The 24,427-nt window shown below is 43.8% G+C and overlaps 1 protein-coding gene across 2 annotated transcripts in view; it reads right to left on the reverse strand.

Annotated features, from left to right (window-relative positions):
• Window positions 1–4,930: 4,930 nt before the first annotated feature.
• Window positions 4,931–24,427, reverse strand: part of LOC111961706 (collagen alpha-2(I) chain) — a 96,876-nt gene continuing 77,379 nt past the window's right edge. For both annotated transcript variants that reach the window (XM_023984167.2, XM_023984166.2), the window contains exons 31-67: window positions 23,363–23,416; window positions 23,198–23,251; window positions 23,051–23,104; window positions 22,840–22,893; window positions 22,630–22,683; window positions 22,452–22,496; window positions 22,291–22,335; window positions 22,008–22,115; window positions 20,668–20,721; window positions 18,615–18,668; window positions 18,478–18,531; window positions 18,271–18,378; window positions 18,029–18,082; window positions 17,520–17,627; window positions 17,303–17,356; window positions 16,869–16,922; window positions 16,700–16,753; window positions 16,530–16,583; window positions 16,314–16,421; window positions 16,083–16,136; window positions 15,822–15,875; window positions 15,509–15,562; window positions 15,293–15,346; window positions 14,968–15,021; window positions 14,803–14,856; window positions 14,526–14,579; window positions 14,380–14,433; window positions 14,042–14,095; window positions 13,772–13,825; window positions 13,017–13,034; window positions 12,691–12,744; window positions 12,209–12,271; window positions 11,890–12,055; window positions 7,527–7,636; window positions 7,068–7,148; window positions 6,622–6,804; window positions 4,931–6,285 (exon numbers count right to left, since the gene is read on the reverse strand). In XM_023984167.2, the coding sequence (XP_023839935.1) occupies window positions 6,133–6,285; window positions 6,622–6,804; window positions 7,068–7,148; window positions 7,527–7,636; window positions 11,890–12,055; window positions 12,209–12,271; window positions 12,691–12,744; window positions 13,017–13,034; window positions 13,772–13,825; window positions 14,042–14,095; window positions 14,380–14,433; window positions 14,526–14,579; window positions 14,803–14,856; window positions 14,968–15,021; window positions 15,293–15,346; window positions 15,509–15,562; window positions 15,822–15,875; window positions 16,083–16,136; window positions 16,314–16,421; window positions 16,530–16,583; window positions 16,700–16,753; window positions 16,869–16,922; window positions 17,303–17,356; window positions 17,520–17,627; window positions 18,029–18,082; window positions 18,271–18,378; window positions 18,478–18,531; window positions 18,615–18,668; window positions 20,668–20,721; window positions 22,008–22,115; window positions 22,291–22,335; window positions 22,452–22,496; window positions 22,630–22,683; window positions 22,840–22,893; window positions 23,051–23,104; window positions 23,198–23,251; window positions 23,363–23,416 (2,592 nt within the window). In that variant the 3' untranslated portion in view covers window positions 4,931–6,132. The remainder of the gene's footprint in view (window positions 6,286–6,621; window positions 6,805–7,067; window positions 7,149–7,526; window positions 7,637–11,889; window positions 12,056–12,208; window positions 12,272–12,690; window positions 12,745–13,016; window positions 13,035–13,771; window positions 13,826–14,041; window positions 14,096–14,379; window positions 14,434–14,525; window positions 14,580–14,802; window positions 14,857–14,967; window positions 15,022–15,292; window positions 15,347–15,508; window positions 15,563–15,821; window positions 15,876–16,082; window positions 16,137–16,313; window positions 16,422–16,529; window positions 16,584–16,699; window positions 16,754–16,868; window positions 16,923–17,302; window positions 17,357–17,519; window positions 17,628–18,028; window positions 18,083–18,270; window positions 18,379–18,477; window positions 18,532–18,614; window positions 18,669–20,667; window positions 20,722–22,007; window positions 22,116–22,290; window positions 22,336–22,451; window positions 22,497–22,629; window positions 22,684–22,839; window positions 22,894–23,050; window positions 23,105–23,197; window positions 23,252–23,362; window positions 23,417–24,427) is intronic.

A 24,427-nucleotide genomic window follows, 5' to 3' on the forward strand; every position in this document is an offset into this window, starting at 1 on the left:
CGTGAAATTCTGCGACATTGAGTGGCGTGAAATTCTGCGACATTGAGTGGCGTGAAATTCTGCGACATTGAGTGGCGTGAAATTCTGCGACATTGCACACGGTGGCTCTCTCTTCATCCACCTGTCGATCGTCTCCAGCAAATCTGGCCAGCTCTTACATCATACTTCAGGTCCCTATTCAATGCCACCTGTCCTGTGGCACTGAAAAGTATTTTTGAGTTTGAAGAAAAAAACAGAAGCTGCTGAGATTTATCTGTGCTTTTCCCACAAAGTGGGTGTGTTTTTGACCAACTCGTAAAAAAGCTGGAGGAAACAACGCTCTGCATCACAGATGTTTACGAGGAAGTCCAACATTTAAGATGCTTCAGCTGAAACAGGACGTTTTTTTCTGATACCAGACCAAGCAGCTGATGGACAAACAATTGTCAGCACAAAGGTCCAAGCAGCAACAGGACTTTGAAGTTCTATGACACTGTCATTACATGCATTGACAAGTGGTTTGATTTCTCACCAGAAAATGTAATGGTGGAACTGATCTGCCTCTATGAGGAGCTCTCTTTCACTGACCTGGAGCAGGTGGTGGTTGCCCTCAAAATGACAGAGACAGTCAGTATGGACCAACTCCATGAAGAGTTTTGTGCTAGCCAGGAGGACATACAGAAAGCCAGGCAGGATACCACAAATTCCACCAGTGAGAAGTAGGTGGCAGTTTTCCAAAACCTAGGGAAAGCCAAGTTGATCAACATGTTCAGGATTGTCTCATTTATCCTCAGTGTGCCAGACTCAAATGCCTTTGTAGAGGATTTTCTGTCTGATGACCATTAAATGGTCAGACTCAAGGAACCGATGTAGCACAGAGCTGATCAAATATTAACTTCAAATATCTGGGAACTGTGACTCTCTGGCTATGCAAGAGGAGAAAGGAAAGGACTGCTTGAATCAGTCAGGAGCAGCAAAAAATATGTAGACTTGGTGAGTGACTCATGCCCCTCTTTTCCTCTTTAGCATTTGAAAAGTAGTTTTTTTTTGCTGTAAAAGGTCCAAATTGTGATTTCTTTGATCATTTATTTTGAGGTTTATTTACATACGTTTACATAATGACACAGTTTAAGTAAAGCTATAGGCTAAATGGAATAAACAAATGTTTTGCCTTTCCAATTGAATAAGAATACACAACACCATACCCCGGTGGCACCGTGCACTGGCACGTGACCTTTTGTCCCTTATTTGCTAGTGAGAAAGTTGGCAACCCTACCTAGAACATAATATATTTGCTCCTTGCTAGCTATTGTGGTAGTTATTGTCACATATAGGGACAGATATAATAATATAGAGCAAAAACGTGTGTACATCCGACCACAGGAGGAGAAGGCGACACTTAAGTGCATAGGACAGCTGGACATACTAATGTTAGAGGGACACAAAGTCTACTAGTCCTAATAAGGGCAAACATACCGAAGATCACACCAAGCTAAACATAAGTACGAAGGCCAAAGACATAGGCCCATAGGATAGATGGACATATATTATTTTTAGGACATGAAGGGGTCCTGCCACCATTATAACCTAACTGAAAGCAGATATGGGCGTTATTGGGCGTGAACAAGCAGGAAGCTTAAACTAAAAGATAATGGTGGCAGATGGACTGAGGGAAGTAACTTCATTTGCATATAGGGTGGACTCATATTGCTGTATGTGTATAAGAACAGAGCCAGTGCTTAGGGAAGTGGGTTGTTCCGCGGACAAGCACGGCTTCTGATATTGTAACGGTTTTCTTCCTGGGATGAAGGAGAGGACCAAAACGCAGCGCGGCTAGTGTTCAACATAATTTATAAAGAATATGGAACACTACAAACAAAAAAACAATAAATGTGAAAACCGAGACAGACCTATCTGGTGCAGAACACAAACACAGAGACAGGAAACAATCACCCACAAATAAGCCTCCTATATATGATTCTCAATCAGGGACAACGATTGACAGCTGCCCTTGATTGAGAACCATATTAGGCTGAACACAGAAACAAGACAAACTAGACACACAACATAGAATTCCCACCCAGCTCACGTCCTGACCAACACTAAAACAAGCAAAACACATAAGAACTCTGGTCAGGATGTTACAGTACCCCCTCCTGAGGTGCGGGCTCCGAACGCACCCCTAAAACTCAAGAGGAGGGTCTGGGTGGGCATCTGTCCGCGGTGGCGGCTCCGGCGCAGGACGAGACACCACTCTACCACTGTCTTTGTCCCCCTCCTTAGCGTCCTTTGAGTGGCGACCCTCGCCCCGACCTTGGTCTAGGAACCTTCACCAAGGCCCCCCCTAGATAGAGGAGATAGCTCAGGACAGAGAGATAGCTCACGACAGAGTGGCAGCTCTCCGGACAGAGAGGCAGCTCCGGACTGAGTGGCAGCTCCGGACAGAGAGGCAGCTCCGGACAGAGAGGCAGCTGCCGGACAGAGAGGCACTCCGGACTGAGTGGCAGCTTCCGGACTGCAGTGTGCAGCTCATGACTGGAGGGCAGCTCATGACTGGAGGGCAGCTCATGACTGGAGGGCAGCTCATGACTGTAGGGCAGCTCATGACGGAGGGCAGCTCATGACTGTAGGCAGCTCATGACTGGCAGGCGCTCATGACTGGCTGGCGGCTCCTGACTGGCTGGCGGCTCCTGACTGGCTGGCGGCTCTGGCGGCTCCTGACTGGCTGGCGGCTCTGGCGGCTCCTGACTGGCTGGCGGCTCTGGCGGCTCCTGACTGGCTGGCGGCTCTGGCGGCTCCTGACTGGCTGGCGGCTCTGGCGGCTCCTGACTGGCTGGCGGCTCTGGCGGCTTTTTTGGGATTCCTTTCCAGCCAGGATCTCCTCCCATGTGTAGCAACCCTTGCCGTCCAAAACGTCCTCCCAAGTCCATTTCTCCTGGTCCCGCTGCAGCTGCTGCTGTCGCTTGCTGCCCGTTGCCACGCTGCTTGGTCCTAGTTTGTGGGTGGTTCTGTAACGGTTTTCTTCCTGGGATGAAGGAGAGGACCAAAACGCAGCGCGGCTAGTGTTCAACATGATTTAATAAAGAATACGTGAACACTACAAACAACAAAACAAGAAATTGTGAAAACCGAAACAGTCCTATCTGGTGCAGAACACAAAGACAGAAGACAACCACCCACAATCCCCAACACAAAACAAGCCACCTATATATGATTCTCAATCAGGGACAACGATTGACAGCTGCCTCTGATTGAGAACCATATTAGGCTGAACACAGAAACAGACAAACTAGACACACAACATAGAATTCCCACCCAGCTCACGTCCTGACCAACACTAAACAAGCAAAACACATAAGAACTATGGTCAGGACGTGACAGATATCTTGTATTAAAAGCCTTTATTGAATTCACAAGTTCTTGTAAGTGTTATATTTGTAAGACGATTTTCCACCACACTATCCAATTGTTGACTTGTTACTGTTGAGAATTTATCCACATTTCTCACAAGTGAAGAGAGAATACCTTTCATTTTCCCAAGTAACATGGCAAGCTAGCTTGTTAGCTAACGTTCTCTTTTTTCCTTTTCATTTGCTTCCAAACAGTGGACGGTTTTGCGAAGACCAACGTTTAGCTACATTCGGGTGCCCAGTGTAATAGATTTTACAAACCTCAACTGTTGAAAATGGTAGTTTAGCAGCAGTTGCATCCTCATAAACACAACTCACCAGTGACAGTTCAGTGCGGGTCACATGACTATAGGCCGCATCATCATTGGTTACGCATGCGTTAACCCATACTAACATATGCCCATACATTCTGAGATTGAACAAAGGACAAGCTAGTCTTGGAAATCCTAGACCTAGAGCAACTGAAACATTGTTTACATTGTGGGAGATTAGCATCATTAACCTTTTTACATCTAGAAACCGTTGCTTTTAAATAAACCCATGGTCTGTTGGGCTATAGTTAATACAATATGAAAGTACAGAATACTGTTGTGATTTTTTTATTTAGCTAATACATTTCTCTGAATGAGATGCTGAATTATACACAGGTATAAACATGTCCAGTATATAATTTCCTGACAATAATAACAGAATATCAAATGATGAGAATTTGTACAAAAAAAGAACTAAAAAAGCACCAATGATCAGTCTCAACCAGCTAAGGCAATCATGTTGATGTTAGGCTACTAATTGCATGTGTTTAGGATACCAAAAAAATAGGATAAATGAATAATACATTGACTTTCTAAAAAAAAACTGAACATTGTTCCTGAGAAATCAAATCAAATGTTATGTCACATGCATCGAATACAACCTGACTGTGAAATATTTACACCTACCTATCCCCCCTACCTATCAGTGATCCAAGTGTGTTCGGTGACAACATTTAGAGAATAAGCCTTCTACTACAAAGGACACTGCCTACCCGTTTACCAAACATTTATATCAGCAATGCTTGGAAAGTTCTTTCTGGAGCTGGTAATGGGAGGTGGATTCTGATTGGGGGTTGAGTACTTATAAGACTTAACATAATACATATTCCTTTATGCAAGCTACTGCATGCTAAGACTGAACGCTCCCTGAGACCTTCCTGAATTCCCTGTTCGTTGGTTGGCTGTTACGCATAGAGACAGACCACTACAGTACTGAATTGTTGTGACTGAAAAAAAAAAAATGCACTGCTCTCAATGGCCCATATTCAGAGTCTGAGTAGGAGGGATGATCGAGGATCAGGTCCCCAAATCCATATACGTAATTATGATCGAATAGGCAAAACTGATCCTTGATCAGCACTCCTACTCTGAAATGTTTTGTGAACACAGGCCAATGAAACCACCTCTTCAGCAATCCTAGCTTTGCTGAGCAGCTACAGTGTATGCTGCTTTTCTTTGAGACTCAGTACTTAATTTATTGAACAAAGAGAGGACTCGGAAAGCGATTGCTCAGTGCTAAAGCAGGAGAGCCAGCAGCCCAACATAATGCCCCTTTATTAGAACACCTGAAACAGATTTAAAACACATCAAATGAGTTATGTTTTTAATAATACACATCACGTAGTGTGCACATCAGTGTCTGTGTTGAATATCAAGACTGTACCTGAGACTGTACCATAAGAATGAGCTGAAACAAGCACTGACAGTATGCGGTACATAATTCTTTACAAATAAGAAATAGGCCAGTAACAGAACAAATGTCAAGCATGAATGAAATAAGGTTTCTTGCCCCGATCACTGCCAAAAGGGAGGGAATAGGTTAATTACAAGAGATCAGGGTTTTAGAACCTATTGGTTCTTATCTCATCTAAAGAAACAAGATCAACAGCAAGTTTTTTGGCCTCCTCAAGTACAAGCAGTGGTTTCTCAGTAAGCACCTTTTGAAGGGTCAGTGATGACCCATAAGACAACATTAGTCGTGTCCAAATGGAACACATTGTTGACAGCTTGAATCCACTGCATCAGATAAAAAACAGACCATTCTGGCATAGGACTGTTCGTACAGATGTAGGATCTAATTTGAGCCAGTTTGCTAGAGCAGGAAAATAATCCTGCATCAACAGGAAATGTGAATACATTTTTTTTGTTACAGCAAATAAAGTCTGACATTTTCAAATGGAAATTACAAACTTTAGAAGCCTTTAACATTGAATACACTACAAGTTTGCATGTCCGGCAGTGCAGGAAAATTATCAGTAACAAAAGAGTGATCAAATATCTGTATACAAAATAAGTTGTTGGCTATAATGGAAGGCTTTACAGCATCATAAACTGCTGTTCTAAAATGTTTTTGAAAAATATTCTAAATAACCATTACATATAAAAGTAAAAACAACATTATATAAATTATTCATTACACAACAAATGTCTCTGTAAACAAAAATACAATTGTCCGAAAGAATTTGAGCCTGTGGAAGTTGATGCCCTCTCAAAGAGTAATTTATGTGGAGCCAGTCGACAAGAGAATTGATCGATGTTCTCCAACAAAAATATCACATGGAAAGAGGAGTGATGCCCTCACAAAATGGTGGAGCGATTCCCTTTGTCCTCTTGTTCTCTAGTTGTATTGGGGTCCTGAACACAGGCTCTTATCCTGGCTCTGTGAGTCCAAGCAAGTGGAAAAGGAGCATAAGGGCCCCCTCTCTCCCTCTCTAGCTGAAACAGATGGGCCCGATGGTGAAGCCAAATTCATGTGTGACGTTTCCACCCCCGAAGACAGCCACATCTCTCACAGGAAGCAGGTTGATGTCCTCAAACTCAAACACAGACTCCCGCGGCTCCAGCGAAGCCACCTCTTCTCCAGGCTGTCCCAGCATAAACACAGAAACACAGTTGAATCAGTAACACAGTTGAATCAGTAACACAGTTGAATCAGTAACACAGTTGAATCAGTAACACAGTTGAATCAGTAACACAGTTGAATCAGAATCAGTAACACAGTTGAATCAGTAACACAGTTGAATCAGTAACACAGTTGAATCAGTAACACAGTTGGCCTGGGATAAGCATGAGCAATCCTGCAAACAGGTGTCTTTCATGCTTGATATGCAGATATTGTATCTCTTTGATGATACAGTTACTTTTAACAATGGGTTAAATATTTAAATAAATGTTTGTCTATTGCATCAAAATCAATGTACCATGCAGTCTTTAAGTGCTCCCAAGAAACTCTGCCTCCTTGTGTCTGCCAGGAACTTGACCTCTCTGTCTGTGTGGCCCAGCCTGTGTCCCGGGTGGCATGAGTAGATGATCCTTTGCACGGCTTTCCAACTCTGCAACCTCAGGAAACGCATCTGAACCACATTGGCCCCTGGGTAATAGAACTGCCAGTGGCCAGGGGAGACGGAGGGGTTGTTTGTGAACAATTATGCTTTATACCTCTGCTATGACAGTCTGAGAGACACCAGTACAAATTGAAAACAACCAATTGATGCATTTTTTATTGAATTGAAGGAACTATGAATTGGGATGTTCAGAGAATAGTTGACAGAGGACAGAGAGCATGACAGGCTAAGGAAGAGCGCGCATCAAAGAGGAGAATGAGAGAGTGATCGAGAATGATATCCTGAAAGAGAAAACAGTAAACCTGAAATCCTTGTTCCTGCTTGCTGAGCCATTGGAACGAGCTGTTTGTCTCGGAATCCTTTAGCCAGGCCTTCATGGTCATCTACAGGTATAAACAATTATGATTATGTATGAGTATGGGTATTAAGTATGAATATGAATGTGGACATTAGGTTTCAATTGTCAGACACACAATGCTTGATGTCTTGAATTCTAAAAAGTTGACACTGATATCTGGAGGCAAATCACTTAAAATGTGTCTGTTCACAGTCCTTGATATTAGCATTTAGCTCAAAGGCAAAAAAATCTATTGGATTCCTGTCATAAATGGATTTGTTCTCCGCTAGTCCAGACAGTATCTCAATATTCTGTAGCCACCTGCTGCATTTGGTATTGTAGGAGCATCCCCACTGAGGGATAAATAGAGAGGTGTGAGGGTGAGAGGTGAGGTGTGTGGGGTACTGATGATGTTGTTGTCTACCTGGGCATCTCGGGGGTGAAGGCAGGTCTGTGCGGCTGTGCCAGAGAAGTTGCAGTAGACTAGGAGAGCATCGTTGGGGCTGCCCTGGTTGGGGTCAATGTAATACATCCCTGTACAGACAGACAACAATCATAACCTCAGAGTTAGTGTACCCTCATCCTGACCTGAAACACTCCTGTATTTTCGCTAGTTTTCATATGAAAATCTGTGAATAGGGATACATTCTCTAGCGGGTACTTCTCTAGGGACATATTCTCAAGGGGGTACAGGTTAGTCAAGGTAATTTGCACATGTAAGCAGGGGTAAAGTTACTGAGTAGCAGCAGTGTAAAAAACAAAGGGGGGGGGGGTCAATGCAAAAAGCCCGGGTGGCCATTTAATTGTTCAGCGTTCTTATGGCTTGGGGGTAGATGCGGGTAAGGAGCCTTTTGGACCTAGACTTGGCACTCCGGTACAGCTTGCTGTGCGGTAGCAGAGAGAACAGTCTATGACCTGGGTGACTGGAGTCTTTGACAATTTTTTGGGCCTTTCTGACACCGCCTATTATATAGGTCCTGGATGGCAGGAAGCTTGGCCCCAGCGATGTACATGGGCCGTACGCACTACCCTCTGTAGGACCTTATGGTCGGATGCCGAGCAGTTGCCTTACCAGGTGATGCAACCCGCCAGGATGCTCTCGATGGTGCAGCTGTAGAACTTGGAGGAAGTGGGGACCCATGCCAAATCTTTTCAGTCTCCTGAGGGGGAAAAGGCGTTGTCGTACCCTCTTCAAGACTGTCTTGGTGTGTTTGGACCATGATAGTTTGTTGGGAATGTGGACACCAAGGAAATTGAAACTCTCGATCTGCTCCACTACAAACCCGTCGATGTGAATGGGGGCACGCTCGACCCTCGTTTTCCTGTAGTCCACCAGCTCCTTTGTTTTTCTCACGTTGAGGGAGAGGTTGTTGTACTGGCACCACACTGCCAGGTCTCTGATCTCCTCCCTGTAGACTATCTCATCATTGTCGGTGATCAGGCCTACCACTGTTGTGTCGTCAGCAAACTTAATGATGGTGCTGGAGTCATGCTTGGCCACGCAGTCGTGGGTGAACAGGGAGTACAGGAGGGAACTAAGCACGCAAGATCCAGTTGCAGAGAGAGGTGTTTAGTCCCAGGGTCCTTAGCTTAGTGATGAGCTTTGTGGGCACTATGGTGTTGAATGACGAGCTGTAGTCATTGAACAGCATTCTCATAGGTGTTCCTTTTGTCCAGGTGGGAAAGGGAAGTGTGGAGTGCGATTGAGATTGTGTCATCTGTGGATCTGTTGGGGCGGTAAGCAATTGGAGTGGGTCTAGCGTTTCCGGGATGATTGGTGTTGATGTGAGCCATGACCAGCCTTTCAAAGCACTTCATGGCTACCGACGTGAGTCATTTAGGCAGGTTCACTTTCTTGGGCACAGAGACTATGGCGGTCTGCTTGAAACATGTAGGTATTACAGACTCGGTCAGGGAGAGGTTGAAAATGTCAGTGAAGACACTTGCCAGTTGGTCCGCGCATGCTCTGAGTACACGTCCTGGTAATCCGTCTGGCCTTGCGGTCTTGTGAATGTTGACCTGTTTAACCTCACTGGTGTAGGGTGCAGTATTTTCACATCTGGATGAAAAGCGTGCCCAGAGTAAACTGCCTGCTACTCAGGCCCAGAGGCTAGGATATGCATAGTATTAGTAGATTTGGATAGAAAACACTCTGAAGTTTCTAACTGTTTGAATGATGTCTGTGAGTATAACATAACTCATATGGCAGGCAAAAACCTGAGAAACATCCAACCAGGAAGTGGGAAACCTGAAGTTTGTGGTTTTTCAAGTGATTGCCTATCCAATATACTGTGTCTATGGGGTCAGATTGCACTTCCTAAGGCTTCCACTAGATGTCAACAGTCTTTGGAACGTTATTTCAGGCTTCTACTGTGAAGGGGAAGAGAATAAGAGCTGTTTGAATCAGGGGTCTGGCTGAAAGCCTTTAGTTTAGTCACGCGAGCTCCGTTCCTTTTCATTTCTAAAGACAAAGGACGTGTCCGGTTGGAATATTATTGAAGATTTATGATAAAAACATCCTAAAGATTGATTATATACATCGTTTGACATGTTACTACGAACTGTAATGGAAAGTTTTTTGACTTTTCGTCTGGACTTAGTGCCCGCGCCTTGTGTATTTTGGATTACTGGACTAAACGCAAACAAAAAGGAGGTATTTGGACATAAATATGAACTTTATCGAACAAAACAAACATTTATTGTCTAACATGGAGACCTGGGAGTGCCATCAGATGAAGATCAAAGGTAAGTGATTAATTTTATTTCTGTCTTTTGTGACACCTCTCCTTCTTTGGAAAATGGCTGTATGGTTTTCTATGGCTAGGCGCTGACCTAACATAATCGCAAGGTGTGCTTTCGCCGTAAAGCCTTTTTGAAATCAGACACTGTGGCTGGATTAACAAGATGTTTATCTTTAAAATGGTGTATAATACTTGTATGTTTGAGGAATTTTAATTATGAGATTTCTGTTGTTTTGAATTTGGCACCCTGCAATTTCACTGGCTGTTGGCGAGGTGGGACACTAGCGACGCTAACAGCTGGTGCTCTCATGCATGCTTCAGTGTTGCTTGCCTCGAAGCGAGCATCAAATTAATTTAGCCAGTCTGGTAGGCTTGCATTACTGGTTAGCTCACGGCTAGGTTTCTCTTTGTAGTCCATAATAGTTTGCAAGCCCTGCCACATCCGACGAGCGTCAGAGCCAGTGTAGTATGATTCAATCTTAGTCCTGTATTGACGCTTTGCCTGTTTGATGGTTCGTCTGAGGGTATAACGGGATTTCTTATCAGCGTCCGGATTAGTGTCGTGCTCCTTGAAAGCGGCAGCTCTAGCCTTTAGCTCGGTGCGGACGTTGCCTGTAATCCATGGCTTCTGGTTGGGATATGTACGTTTGGTCACTGTGGGGACGACGTCTTCGATGCACTTATTGATGAAGCCGGTGACTGAGGTGGTATACACCTCAATGCCATTGGATGAATCCCGGAAACATATTCCAGTCTGTGCTAGCAAAACAGTCCTGTAGCGTAGCATCCGCGTCAACTGACCACTTCCGTATTGAGCGAGTCACCGGTACATTCTGCTTTCGTTTTAGCAGGAATCAGCAGGATAGAATTATGGTCAAATTTGCCAAATGGAGGGCAAGGGAGAGCTTTCTATGCATCTCTGTGTGTGGAGTAAAGGCGGTCTAGAGTGTTTTTTCCTCTGGTTGCACATGTGACATGCTGGTAGAAATGAGGTGAAATGGATTTAAGTTGCATGCATTAAAGTCCGCGGCCACTAGGAGCGTCGCTTCTGGATGAACATTTTCTTGTTTGCTTATGGCCTTATACAGCTCGTTGAGTGCGGTCTTAGTGCCAGCACTGGTTTGTGGTGGTAAATAGACCGAAAAATCTTGTGGTAGATAGTGTGATCTACAGCTTATCATGAGGCGAGCAATACGTCGGCGAGCAATACCTCGAGACTTCCTTAATATTAGACATCGCACACCAGCTGTTATTGACAAATAGACACACACCACCACCCCTCGTCTTACCGGATGTAGCAGTTCTGTCCTGCCGATGCACGGAAAACCCAGCCAACTGTATATTATCTGTGTTGTTGTTCAGCCACGACTCAGTGAAACACAATATATTACAGTTTTTAATGTTCCATTGGTAGGATAGTCTCCAAGGGAGCTCATCCAGTTTATTCTCCAGTGATTGCACGTTGGCCAATAGAACAGATAGTAGAGGCAGGTTACACACTCGCCGACGAAGTTTCACAAGTCACCCGGATCTGCGCCCCCTGTATCTCCGTCTTTTCTTCATGCGAATGACGAGGATTTGGGCCTAGTCTGGGAGAAACAGTTTATTCTTTGCGTCAGACTCATTAAAGAAAATATATTTGTCCAGTTCAAGGTGAATAATCGCTGTTCTGATATCCAGAAGCTGTTTTCAGTCATAAGAGACCGTAGCAGCAACATTATGTACAGAACAAGTAACAAACAATGCAAAAAAACACACAAAATAGCACAATTGGTTAGGAGCCCGTAAAACGGCATCCATTCCCTTCTGCGCCATTATATATATCTAGTGTTAAGAGCTACGAGATCTTTCGCTGAGAACTAGCCATAACATTGTCTTTATCTACTTCACAATATGGGCTATTTGAGAACGGAGCTTCTAATTTGCATTGAAAACGTGAGAGTCCTGAGATTAGGATGCTGTGGCCATTCTTATGTGCCTTTAAATTAGCACAAATGGCTTTGGGTTATAGATATACAGTACAGGTATAGACAAAGGGTTTCTGACCGCTGGCGTAGTCGGGGTGGCAGAGCCACAGCTCCATGCAGGTGGTGGCAGGGTGCTCCTTGCTGCCATCAGGGGGGTCTACCAGCAGCCTCAGGTCCTGGTGCAGAGAGTCCAGCAGGGTCTGGATCAGGGGGTAGTTGGGCTTATCTGACAGGTACTGAAGGTCCTACAATGGTGATGAGAATGATATGATCATTATGGAGTTATTCCTTCCATCAGTTCATCTAATGGCCTATTACATCTGCATCCCAAAAGTATTGCACTAGGTAGGGAATACAATTTGGGACACAGACCTACTTGCTGATCATAAATGACTTGCCTTGAGTTGAGTAAGGGTCATGTTTACTGAGGGACCTGGAAGTCCTGGGAGTCCAGGTGCCCCCTGAAACAAACGCAACAAACGAGTGGGACTAGGGTTGGAAGATGCATGGCGCTTGCAACGCCAGGGTTGTGGGTTCATTCCCCACGGGGGGACCAGGATGAATATGTATGAACTTTCCAATTTGTAAGTCGCTCTGGATAAGAGCGTCTGCTAAGTGACTTAAATGTAAATGTAAAATGTAAGATTCCAGTAACTTTCCCAAAATTCCCAGGTTTTCCAGATATCCTGGTTGGAATAATGCAACAATCAGGTGGTAATATGCAGGAAATCGGGGAATCTTCCAAGCAGGACTTCTGGAAAACCTGGCAATTTTGGGAAAGTAACCGGAATTTTGCAACCTTAAGTGCTGTGTAATGGATGCAATGGTATTGAGTCTCTGTGGTCAATGGACCGATGCGTATGAAATCAGTGTCACTTACCGGCAGGCCCCTTGTCCCAGGTTGCCCAGGAAATCCCTCAAAGCCTTTCAAACCCTATGGAAATACAGGCCATAGTGCGATGAGTGGATTTATACGATTCCATACTTGCAATGGCATATTCAAATGTAATTTGATAAGGAAATGCACACTGAAGCACTATCCTATTACTTTCCTTTGTATATTCCAGTGTGATGACATGATGTGGTTGTGAATGTTTGCTTTTAATCTAGACACTGTGAGACAAAGCTCTACATGGGGTTTGGTTTTGAAAGAAGATAATGTGTGTATGATTTGAAAAGACGAGAAAATAAGATGTTATATCATACCTTCTCTCCAAACAAACCCTACAAATGAAGAGAGAATAAAAGGAGATGAATTTGAATATCAGTTTTGAAGCGCACTGCTCTGCACTAACAGCTGTTTCAATCTTTCAATGCTCTCTTATTCACTGCATTACGATCACATTAGCTACAGCTTCACTGCTTTTAGAGGCAATGGCGTCTTCAATGGCCACGAGTTGAAAGAGTAATAATCTACAGCTAAACCCGGAGAGAATGGCAGTCTGGTGATAATAAGGAAATGGACTTGAGATCACAGAGTCTTGCTTAAGACAGTCTGCAATTAAAAAGGAATTCGAGACATTATCCTAATCATCATAATAACGCCTCGATGAAGCATTCATAGTCTTCGTCTTGATGGTTAAAAGACAGGGGGGTTGTTAAGCTACGTGGCTGAAAGATGGACTTAGTGGTCTAGTGCTCGTTTTCCTCTCAAGAACTACGATTTCCCGTTGTCTGTGCCCCAAATGGCACCCTATTCCATACTGCATTACATAAGGAATAGAGGGCCATTTAGGCGGCAGTGAGCGTTGTGCTAGTAATCGAAATGTCACCGGTTCGAATCCCCGAGCCAACTAGGTGAAAAATCTGTTGATGTGCCCTTGAGCAAGGCACTTAACCCTATTTGCTCCTGTAAGTCGCTCTGGATAAGTGTGTCTGCTAAATGACTGAAATGTTAAATGTGGGAAGAGTTAAAAGGGCTTGAGAAAATATTTATGAGATGATCCAGAAAGGGGACTTACAGGTAGTCCTGGCATCCCAGGTGTTCCTCTTGGCCCAGACGGTCCAATATTACCCTGGTGGGAAATAATAGATAATGAATTGTCAATGAAAAGTTATCAATCAATCGTTTCAGAAAGTAAAAGGAACCAAAACTCTGATAGATCGCTTTAGATTGAATGAGCCTCACCATGGCTTTTGGCAATTGTTACAATTGGATATGCTGTTATCATAGAGAGTTCTTGCTATATATGTTTTGAGAGGAACAGTGTATTCAGATAGTGTTGTTTTACCTGATCTCCCTTTGGGCCCGCCTGTCCTGGCACCCCAACAGGACCCAGACTACCCTGTAAAACATAAAGTTAGTCAGTCTGTCTGTCCTGGCACCCCAAAAGAACCCTGATTACCTTGTAAAACATACGTCTGTCACAGCCCATCTACTATTTACAGCAGAGTATTTTAGGCAACGTCATATTTCTAGAATGTTGCTAAACCTGTCAGTATGTCGTTTTTCTATGGTGTTAAAACTGACACCAGCGCTCGTTTGTAGTGTCTCAGAGTAAGAGTGCTGATCTAGAGACGTTTTATGAACGGCAGAAGTTTTTCACACAGAAGTCAGAACCAGAAGTACCTTGAGGCCATCACGCCCTGGCGGACCGAGCGGCCCTATGTTCCCCTTTTCTCCCTGTGGGGAGAGGAACACAGAGGGGGAAGTGTTCACAGTGCATTTCTCTCTAAATTCACTAGTATCAATAATTCAGCCTGATCTATTCATACCTCACTCCCTTTTTCACCCTGATCCCCCCTGTCTCCTCGCAAGCCTGGGATTCCCTGAGAGAGAATAGACATCCATCAGTTGTGTATCAATCATCAGCTGATCTAAAGCATTATCATGTAGCAATGCATTGCTTCCAACATCCTTTTCTCTAATCAAATAATACTTCTGACAAAGGAGAAGTACGTAAGAGACTATCCTGCCTGGGATTGAATTATGAAATGGTGAAATAGATGACGACAGTCCTAATTGATGAGAGTATAAATCTGTTGGACTTACTATAGACCCCACCCATCCTGGAACACCAATCAATCCCACATTTCCCCTCTCTCCCTGTAGGAATGACAGGAAACGTTGGTGCACGCCATGAAATAGTACAGTATATAGCATGGTTAAGAGATTGTTGTGTATGTGTGTGACCCTTCACATCACCCAACCTCTGACCTTTGGTCCTCTCTCTCCTCTTGTGCCCCTGATTCCAGCCTTGCCTCTTTTCCCCTGTGGATGAGAGGCAGAGGCAATACACACAGGGTAAAACACACTGACACACACGTCGTGTCCTAAATTACACCCTATTCCCTTTATAGTGCACTCAAAAGTAATGCACTATAAAGGGAACAGGGTGTCATGTATATATGGAACAGGGTGCCATTTGGGATGCATCCCTCATCTTCCATTCATGAACCTGAATAATATTTGTTCTTTTTCTAGAATACACCCCTTTTATTTACACTGTTACATTGAATGGATTGAAGGAGGGAGCTCTTACACTCCTTCCGATGTAACCTGTCTTTCCAGGTGATCCATCTCTGCCGTCATCTCCCTGTAGAGAAAACACAGCATCAACAAACAGGGGGACCTAATCTAGCCTCTCTGTATGCATGAGTGTCCCCAGAGAGGCGAGGAGAATATAGGACCTGAGACTGGGTTTCACAGCACAAAGAAGAGAAGAGAACAATAGAGAAACAGAGAATCCTGATCTCACCTTCTCTCCTTTCAGCCCCTGTTTTCCCTCAGGTCCTGGGCTTCCCCTGACACCCTGAAATATTCAACACAGTAGAATGACTTAAAGAAACTTCCAGATGTCCGAGAAAGATAATAGGGTAGAAAATATCAGTGACCTTCTGGTAGTGCTGCTAGTTTTTCAACATCACGATATTCCCATTTGACACTGCTTGAGGTCATCAATATCGGCTAAATAATCAACTTAGACGGAAACCCGTTGCTATAAGAGCATAATGAACTACTTACATAATCTGTGGCATCCCTTTGCCCCACCCCTGTGTTTGTGAACTCACCAATGCCCCTAGGGGACCTTCAGGCCCCTGGGCTCCCACCTCACCCTGTGGCCCCTGTGGTGGGAGAGGAGACAACAACAAACAAGGAAGAATGAAGCAGAAGCAAAGAGTCAAATATAATACGGAGTTAATGGTAGATATGTGTATGAGGAAATATTTTGCTAGCCTGAGTGCCGGACATGTTTGACTTGATAATGAGCAATGGAGTTGGCAAGTACACAAGCAGATCTGGGACCAAGCTAAGATGTTGCTGTTCTTTACCTCCAAACCAAGAAGCGCTGGGGGCCCTCTGATGCCTGGCAGACCGTCAACCCCCTAGAGAGACAATTACAAAATCAAAACATACATTGTAGACTATTTTTGATTTGGTACAGTATATTTTGAAAATGATATTCATAATAAAACCAGACGTTAAATGGGGTACTGTCTATTTCCCCTGAACATTGGACTTGCTTTAGGGGCCAAACTGACTGCAACACTGAATGGGCTCACCTGTTCTCCTGGCTCGCCTGGTCCCCCTGGCTCCCCTTTCTCTCCATCTAGTCCTGGCTTACCTTTATGGCCCAAGTCTCCCTCAGGCCCAACCTTCCCTACTGGACCCTGCAATAGATACCACACCAGCACATGGACGATGTTATTCGTAGGAGAATCACTGGGAACATGGCTGACTTGACTAGACCGTGGTCTAAGAGACAGTGAGACACTGACCTGTGGTCCTGGCTTCCCTGTGTCACCTCTGACTCCTTGAACTCCAGCCACCCCCTTAGAATACAACAACAAGACAACATGAAATCAGACCAAAAGGACAAATGGATAATGCCATTCACCATGGACACAGTATCAGTACTATAGTAATTAGGTTATGAAGCGACTCTTACCGGAGGTCCTGTTTTGCCTTGAGGTCCGATGGCTCTGCTAGGCCCAGACTCCCCCTGGGGAGAAAGAGACAGAGAAAACAAATTGGAATTATAGATGGAAGCATTTATAATTTCCCTATCCTGAATTGCTCCTCCATTTGGTGTGCAGGCGAGGGAATCAAGATATTACCTTCTCTCCTTGAGGTCCATCTGACCCTGGAGGCCCCCTAGGGCCCATAATACCCTGGGAAGAAATAGAAGAGACCAACGGATCACTGTACATCCTGACAACACTCATCTCAAACCTGCTTTCCCCGATTCCTTGCATCCTATCTCCTTGCTTCCTTCTCAACCATTCTGGAGGAGAAGATTCAAGGTCCCTCACTTAAGGCCTTCTTTTCCAATGGGTTTTGAGAAAGAAGCAAGAAAAGTGGGTGTGAGGAGTCGAGGAAAAATGAATCGAGAAAGGGCCTAACAGAGCAGAGAAGTCTAACCTATTGGGAAAAAATATGTGCAAAAGTGGACATTGATCAATGCCAGTTAATGTCAACAATTTTTTTAAACTTTGAGTGACATATATAGTAACGGATGCTGGTCAAAAAAACACGTCACTTCCTGACTCACCTGTAGCCCTGACAAGCCTGCAGGTCCTATTTCTCCCATGAATCCTGACTGACTCTGGTGGATACAGAACAGAGGTGATGTACCAGTCATCAAATTGATCACCCAAAGCCACGTCTCAAAAATCATATTGAAAATCACTTCAGTTGATTCCGTTTCATGGTTTCAAAACATAAACTAGAATGTGCAGCTCATTATGTATTGGCATCTGGGCACTCACCATAAGTCCGATGTGGCCCTTCTCTCCTTTTGGTCCCTTCTCCCCATTTTCCCCCAAGGTCCCCCATGGACCCTCCCACCCTGTGGGCCCCAGAGACCCCACATCACCCTGCAAATAACAGCAATGTCAGTCAGACATCACCATGACGTAATTTCAACCAAATTTTTAACTGTTTGTAATGAGGTTATTTCAACCACAATTCAACCTATTTGTAATGATGCTATTTCAACCACATTTCAACCCGTTTGTAATGACTATTTCAACCAGATCTCAACCCATTTGTAATGTCATTATTTCAACAAGATTTTAACCTGTTTGTAATTACTTTATTTCAACCAGATTTCAACTTGTTTGTAACCACAACCACCACTTATATGGCCCTGTCAATAATAATAACGCACAAATGTTAATCAATGAATAGATATGCAATATACTGTACACACAGCACATTTATATTGATGGCTTAAATATGTAAATCACTGGGTGCTGAAAAGTCAGTGTTTGTTAACCTTCTCCCCTTTGGAACCTGGACCACCAGCATCGCCAAGAGGTCCAACATCACCCTGAGAACCAAAGGAGACATCTCTTGAATTACTGTACACTGCTGAGTATACTGTATGTGTATGGTCTGGTTGTGTGTATGATGCCTGGGTAAATGGATGTGTACTAGGTACACATGTGAGAATCTACAGGTGATGGTTCAGGTATGTACAGTAGATGTCCAATGCCATAGGCAGGTGACGGTGCTCACCTCTTTTCCCATTGGTCCAGGAGCGCCTTGTAACCCTTTGAGCCCTTGTAGACCTTGAACTCCAGGCTGCCCTGGAGGACCAAGTTTCCCACAAGGCCCTAGGTCTCCCTGGAATACACATGAAGTAGAAGAAGTAGTGAGAAGTGAAAGATGGTGAAATATATCTCTAGGTGTTTGTTTAGGCATCATAGTGTCACTATCACCAACCTTTTCCCCATTCGTTCCTGTTTGCCCCTCCAACCCCGATTGGCCAGGAGTGCCCTGGAAACAGGAAATGGAAGAGAACTGTCAGAAAACTCACCTGGCTGAGACCACAGTTCCTGTTCGGAGGGTGTCCTACAAACCTGTTCGCCATCCAGTCCAGGAGGACCTAGATCACCAGAAGGTCCCAGCATACCCTGTGAGTTTCCAAAAAAGTGTGGTTTAACACACATCACAAATTGCTAGATTACACATACAGTTGAAGTAGGAAGTTTACATACACTTAGGTTGGAGTCATTAAAACTAGTTTTTCAACCACTCCACAAGTTTCTTGTTAACAAACTATAGTTTTGGCAAGTCGGTCATTTTTCCAACAATTGTTTACAGACAGATTATTTCACTGTATCACAACTCCAGTGGGTCAGAAGTTTACATACACTAAGTCGACTGTGCCTTTAAACAGCTTGGACATCATGGGAAAATCAAAAGAAATCAGCCAAGACCTCAGAAAGAAAATTGTAGACCTCCACATGTCTGGTTCATCCTTGGGAGCAATTTCTAAACGCCTGAAGGTACCACGTTCATCTGTACAAACAATAGTACGCAAGTATAAACACCATGGGACCACGCAGCTGTCATACCACTCATGAAGGAGACGCGTTCTGTCTCCTAGAGATTAACGTACTTTGGTGCGAAAAGTGCAAATCAATCCCAGAACAACAGCAAAGGACCTTGTGAAGATGCTGGAGGAAACAGGTACAAAAGTATCTATATCCACAGTAAAATGAGTCCTATATCGACATAACCTGAAAGGCCGAAGAAGAAGCCACTGCTCCAAAACCGCCATAAAAAAAGCCAGACTACGGTTTGCAACTGCACATGGGGACAAAGATCGTACTTTTTGGAGAAATGTCCTCTGGTCTGATGAAACAAAAATAGAACTGTTTGGCCATAATGACCATCGTTATGCTTGGAGGAAAAAGGGGGAGTGTCACGCTCGTCTAATGAATGAACGGACCAAGGCGCAGCGTACGTAGAGTTCCCCATGTTTAATCAAATGAAACTCACAAAAACAACAAAGAAGAAAAAAACAATACGTGAAGCTAGGCAGTGCTCACAGACAACTACACAGAAACAAGATCCCACAAAAACCAGTGGGGAAATGGCTGCCTAAATATGATCCCCAATTAGAGACAACGATAAACAGCTGCCTCTGATTGGGAACCATACCAGGCCAACATAAAAATAAATGCACTAGATCACCCACCCTAGTCACACCCCGACCTAACCAAAATAGAGAATAAAAAGGCTCTCTATGGTCAGGGCGTGACAGGGAGGCTTTCAAGCCGAAGAACACCATCCCAACCGTGAAGCACGAGGGTGCCAGCATCATGTTGTGGGGGTGCTTTGCTGCAGGAGGGACTGGTACACTTTACAAAATAAATGGCATCATGAGGTGGGGAAATTATGTGGATATATTGAAGCAACATCTCAAGACATCAGTCAGGAAGTTAAAGCTCGGTCGCAAATGGGTCTTCCAAATGAACAATGACCCCAAGCATACTTCCAAAGTTGTGGCAAAATGGCTTAAGGACAACAAAGTCAAGGTACTGGAGTGGCCATCACAAAGCCCTGACCTCGATCCTATAGAAAATTTGTGGGCAGAACTGAAAAAGCGTGTTCGAGCAAGGAGGCCTACAAACCTGACTCAGTTACACCAGCTCTGTCAGGAGGAATGGGCCAAAATTCACCCAACTTATTGTGGGAAGCTTGTGGAAGGCTACCCAAAACTTTTGACCCAAATTAAACAATTTAAAGGCAATGCTACCAAATACTAATTGAGTGTATGTAAACTTCTGACCCATTGGGAATGTGATTAAATAAATTAAAGTTGAAATAAATCATTCTCTCCACTATTATTCTGACATTTCACATTCTTAAAATAAAGTGGTGATCCTAACTGACCTAAGACAGGGAATTTTTACTAGGATTAAATTTGGCTAAGGTGTATGTAAACTTCCAACTTCAACTGTATTTAGGGGTGCTAAATTGTGGTAACATTCCCAAATCAGTAGGGAATAAGCAGGAACCAGGATTAACCAGGATTTCTTGAAAACCTGGAACATTTTGGGAAAGTTACCAGAATTTTGCAACCCTAGACATATCATTATCATCTATTTCAATTGCTGTACTTACCATTTCTCCTCTTTCCCCCGCTGGTCCAATTAGTCCACCAGCACCTGTCATTCCCTGGGGATGGACCACATAAGGTTTAAAAAGGAGGACAACAAAGCATCACAATGGAACACAGATTACATTTTTATTTAGCCACATGCACAGGGTCGCAGATGTAGTTGCACTCAAATATAAAATATATATTTTGGTTATTACATGATTCCATATGTATTATTTTGTGGTTTTGATGTCTTCACTATTATTCTACAATGTAGAAAATAGTACAAATAAAGAAAAACCCTGGAATGAGTAGGTGTGTCCAAACTTTTAACTGGTACTGTATACATGTTTACAACTGTGACAATGATGAATATAAATGTCCAAGCTAAAGGGCTGTGCTTGGCATCCCAAGCCATGCCAAATAAGCATCCAAAGGGCTACGATTCATAAGCCATGTAATAAATTACAAATAAATTGATTGAATTCACCCACTGAACCCTGACATAAAATGCATCCAACAGGCATCAGAGACGTAATGTCCGATAGTCTAGGAGTTTAGGAGGTTCTATAGTGGTTCTACACACTTAGAAAAGAGGGTTCTTCAAGGGTTCTTTGGTAAGGGAGATGGTTTTATGTGGAACCATAATGACTCAAAGAATACTTTGAGCCGTTCAATGGTTATTTGCCATTCAGAAAAGTGTTCTTGCATCTTTTAGTGATATTTAAAACGTAGGCGTGGCAGCTCATTCGAATATTTTGGGGCACGATTTGCTCACAGCTCTTTTTGTGCAACTGTGAGTGAGAGTGTCATTCCAGTTGATCTAATCTGTTGTGTTATGTCATTACATGTTAAATATGAGCATGGTCAGTAACAGTGTCTTGTGAAAGACTAACGTAAGGCCTTGTGTCAATTGAGAACTGTTGACTAAATCAGTGGTTCTCAATTCTCTCCTCAGGGACCCCCAGCCATTCCAGACACCTATGGAATTTTAACAATATAATATGGCTAACCAGAATACAAAACCCTGTATGGATGTTCAAAAAGTTATTTGTAGAACCATTGAGATGGTTACAACCCTTTTTTGGTGCTTTAAATAACCTTTTTTTCATGGTTATTTGTAGAACCTTATAAAATGGTTCTTTATAGAGCCATGAAGGTTTCCATTCAAAACTTTATGAGCATCTTTTTTTATAGAGCCTTCAAAAAAGGGTTCTATATTGCACCAAAAATGGTGACAAGCCAAAGAACCCTTATTTGGCACTATATAAAACCATTACACACTTTTTAGTGTGTACAGAGGTTACAGTCCCCAGAGGTTGTTTAGAGGAGAAGAGAGCAGTGTCTGCAAAGTAGTACCCACTAGGATTCCTGCTGGTCCGTTAGAGCCTTGTGGCCCCGGAGGCCCCCTGCTTCCCCTTGGTCCCGGCTTCCCTGTGGCTCCATTTGAGCCCTGCAGACCAGAGGGGCCCTGGAACACACAGACAGGTGAGTAGCTTCATCTATTAGTCTTGTTCCCATTGTGTATTGTGTCTACACCATTGGTCTAGCCAAGCAAGACTAACTATATATTGGCAGTGTATAGAGCATGGATCTATAAGAACTGCTGAGGGAGTAGTGAAAAGGCCTGTTCTGCTGTAATTTACCTGTGGGCCCTCTAGCCCTGTGGGTCCCAGATCCCCTAGCCGACCCTGAGGAGAAAACCCAGAGACACCATTGATAGGCAAAGGCATGGACTACAATGCAGATTGATTTTTCAAGATATTTAGGAAATGTAGTTCTGGTATGTGATTCCTGTTGATCTCACCTGAGGTCCTGGAGGGCCTCTATCCCCAGGAGGTCCTGATACACCCTATAAAATACAGCCCCGTTTGAACAGGCTCAATACACCCATAATTTAAACTAATGCCAGACTCAATGAAGTTGTCTACAAGGACTTGTCACATACTGTATGTGGACTTGTTAATGACAGCACAGTTACTTACTGGAGGTCCAGGCTTCCCAGTAAGACCAGGCAGGCCTCTTACACCAGTCTCCCCCTGGGACACCAACACACAGTCCACCACACCAACCATTACACATTTGAAAGGAAATACACAATGTGATGCTGTTGGTATAAATTGAGGCCCACAGGCCTGGGATGGCCATTTGGAGTAATGTCCACTGATTACATGACTCAAATGCTGTGTCCTTACCCTATGTCCGGTGTGACCATTTGTGCCACGCATTCCCATGCTACCCGGGAAACCCTGGGGGACGAGAAACACAGGACTGGTAATATAAATAAGCTAAGTTGCACACACAGGATGACATGGCAGTTTCATCAGTCAAAAATACCAAACAGAGACATTGTCAGTGTGTCGGTCAAACCCCTTGCCCTGTAGGCCCTACAGAAGCATCACTTACATACATGCCTACTGGCCCCTGGGGTCCCTCCACACCTTCCTTCCCAGTGAAGCCCTGAGGCAGAGAGACAGCAACACACACACACGGTTCAAACCTGTCCTATTTGAGAATCACATCTATCACATCCATGTTAAATGTGTCACTTACCCTCTCTCCCAGTGGCCCAGGGATACCTGTTGGTCCTGTCCGTCCAGGTGGGCCCTGTCGTGGGACAGTAGTCAGTCACACTGCACTCTGTGTGATGATGGCCTAAGTCCCCAACACTAAATCAGTATTGGTTGCAATAGTGCTGTCTACTCATGCTAGACTCACCAGCGGGCCTGAACGGCCATCTGGACCTGGCTCTCCGGCAATGCCCTGGAATCCCTGGATGAAGGACAAAGAAGGTGAGAGAGTGATGGAGAGAGTAAGAGTAGAGGATGAGAGAATGATAGAGAGAGTAAGAAAGAAGAGAAGGGGGCTTATCGCATGGGTCCAGTCAATGAGAACCATTAAAATGCTAATATAAAACAAATCCGAATACTTACAATCAAATTAAGATGTATGAACAACGCTGTGAGTCACATCAGTGTTTAATTTAGTTTATTATTTTTTTGCTTACAGTTGTTTAATCTACCGATTAATGACTTTGTAATTATGATTATATATGCGGGGCTATTGAGTAATTGTGTCTCTGGTTATGTACAGAGGTTAACTGCACCCAATTTAATGATGTAAACATCAACAATGGAGTAAAACTGTACCAATGTTCCTGCAAAGGACATTAAATCAATGAAGAACCTTCAGCTATTTACAGGTATTAATGGATATGTAGATGGCACATAACTTTTTCAAATTGATCATTATTGGTCATATTGCCCAGATGCCACAAATATTTCTCTTAGTTATCCCTCTTCCTCTGCTTCCTACTCCTGTCTCCCTGTCCCCCTCACTGTTCTCTCTGCCTGGGTATGAGTCTATATTATATAGCAGAGGTTGTAATACAATACACTGGCCAGGTGACTAACTGGGGTACAAACCACTTTCACGCCTCCTCATATTATATTATCCACATCCCACATAATATATGTTTATATGAGAGTGTGTGTGCGAATGCACAGGTGTGTGTGTGTGTGCCTGTGTGTGTAGTGATGATGCAATATCCCTGACCTACCCCCTCATACTCCTAAACCTTTTACTGCTCCCGTTTACAAGTATGGAGAGACACCTGATATCTTTAACTAGCTCAGTAGCAGGTACTTTTCTGCCCTATTAAAATGTTTGGCCTTGTCTGCATTTGTAGTGATTGCCTGGTCATGAAATCATATAAAACCGATCATATAATCCAGGGGTGTCCTATAAATGTGATAAGGTGTTTATATTTGCTACCTTGCACTG

This window comes from Salvelinus sp. IW2-2015, linkage group LG4q.1:29, assembly GCF_002910315.2.
Source record: "Salvelinus sp. IW2-2015 linkage group LG4q.1:29, ASM291031v2, whole genome shotgun sequence".
NCBI classification, from domain to species: Eukaryota; Metazoa; Chordata; class Actinopteri; order Salmoniformes; family Salmonidae; genus Salvelinus; species Salvelinus sp. IW2-2015.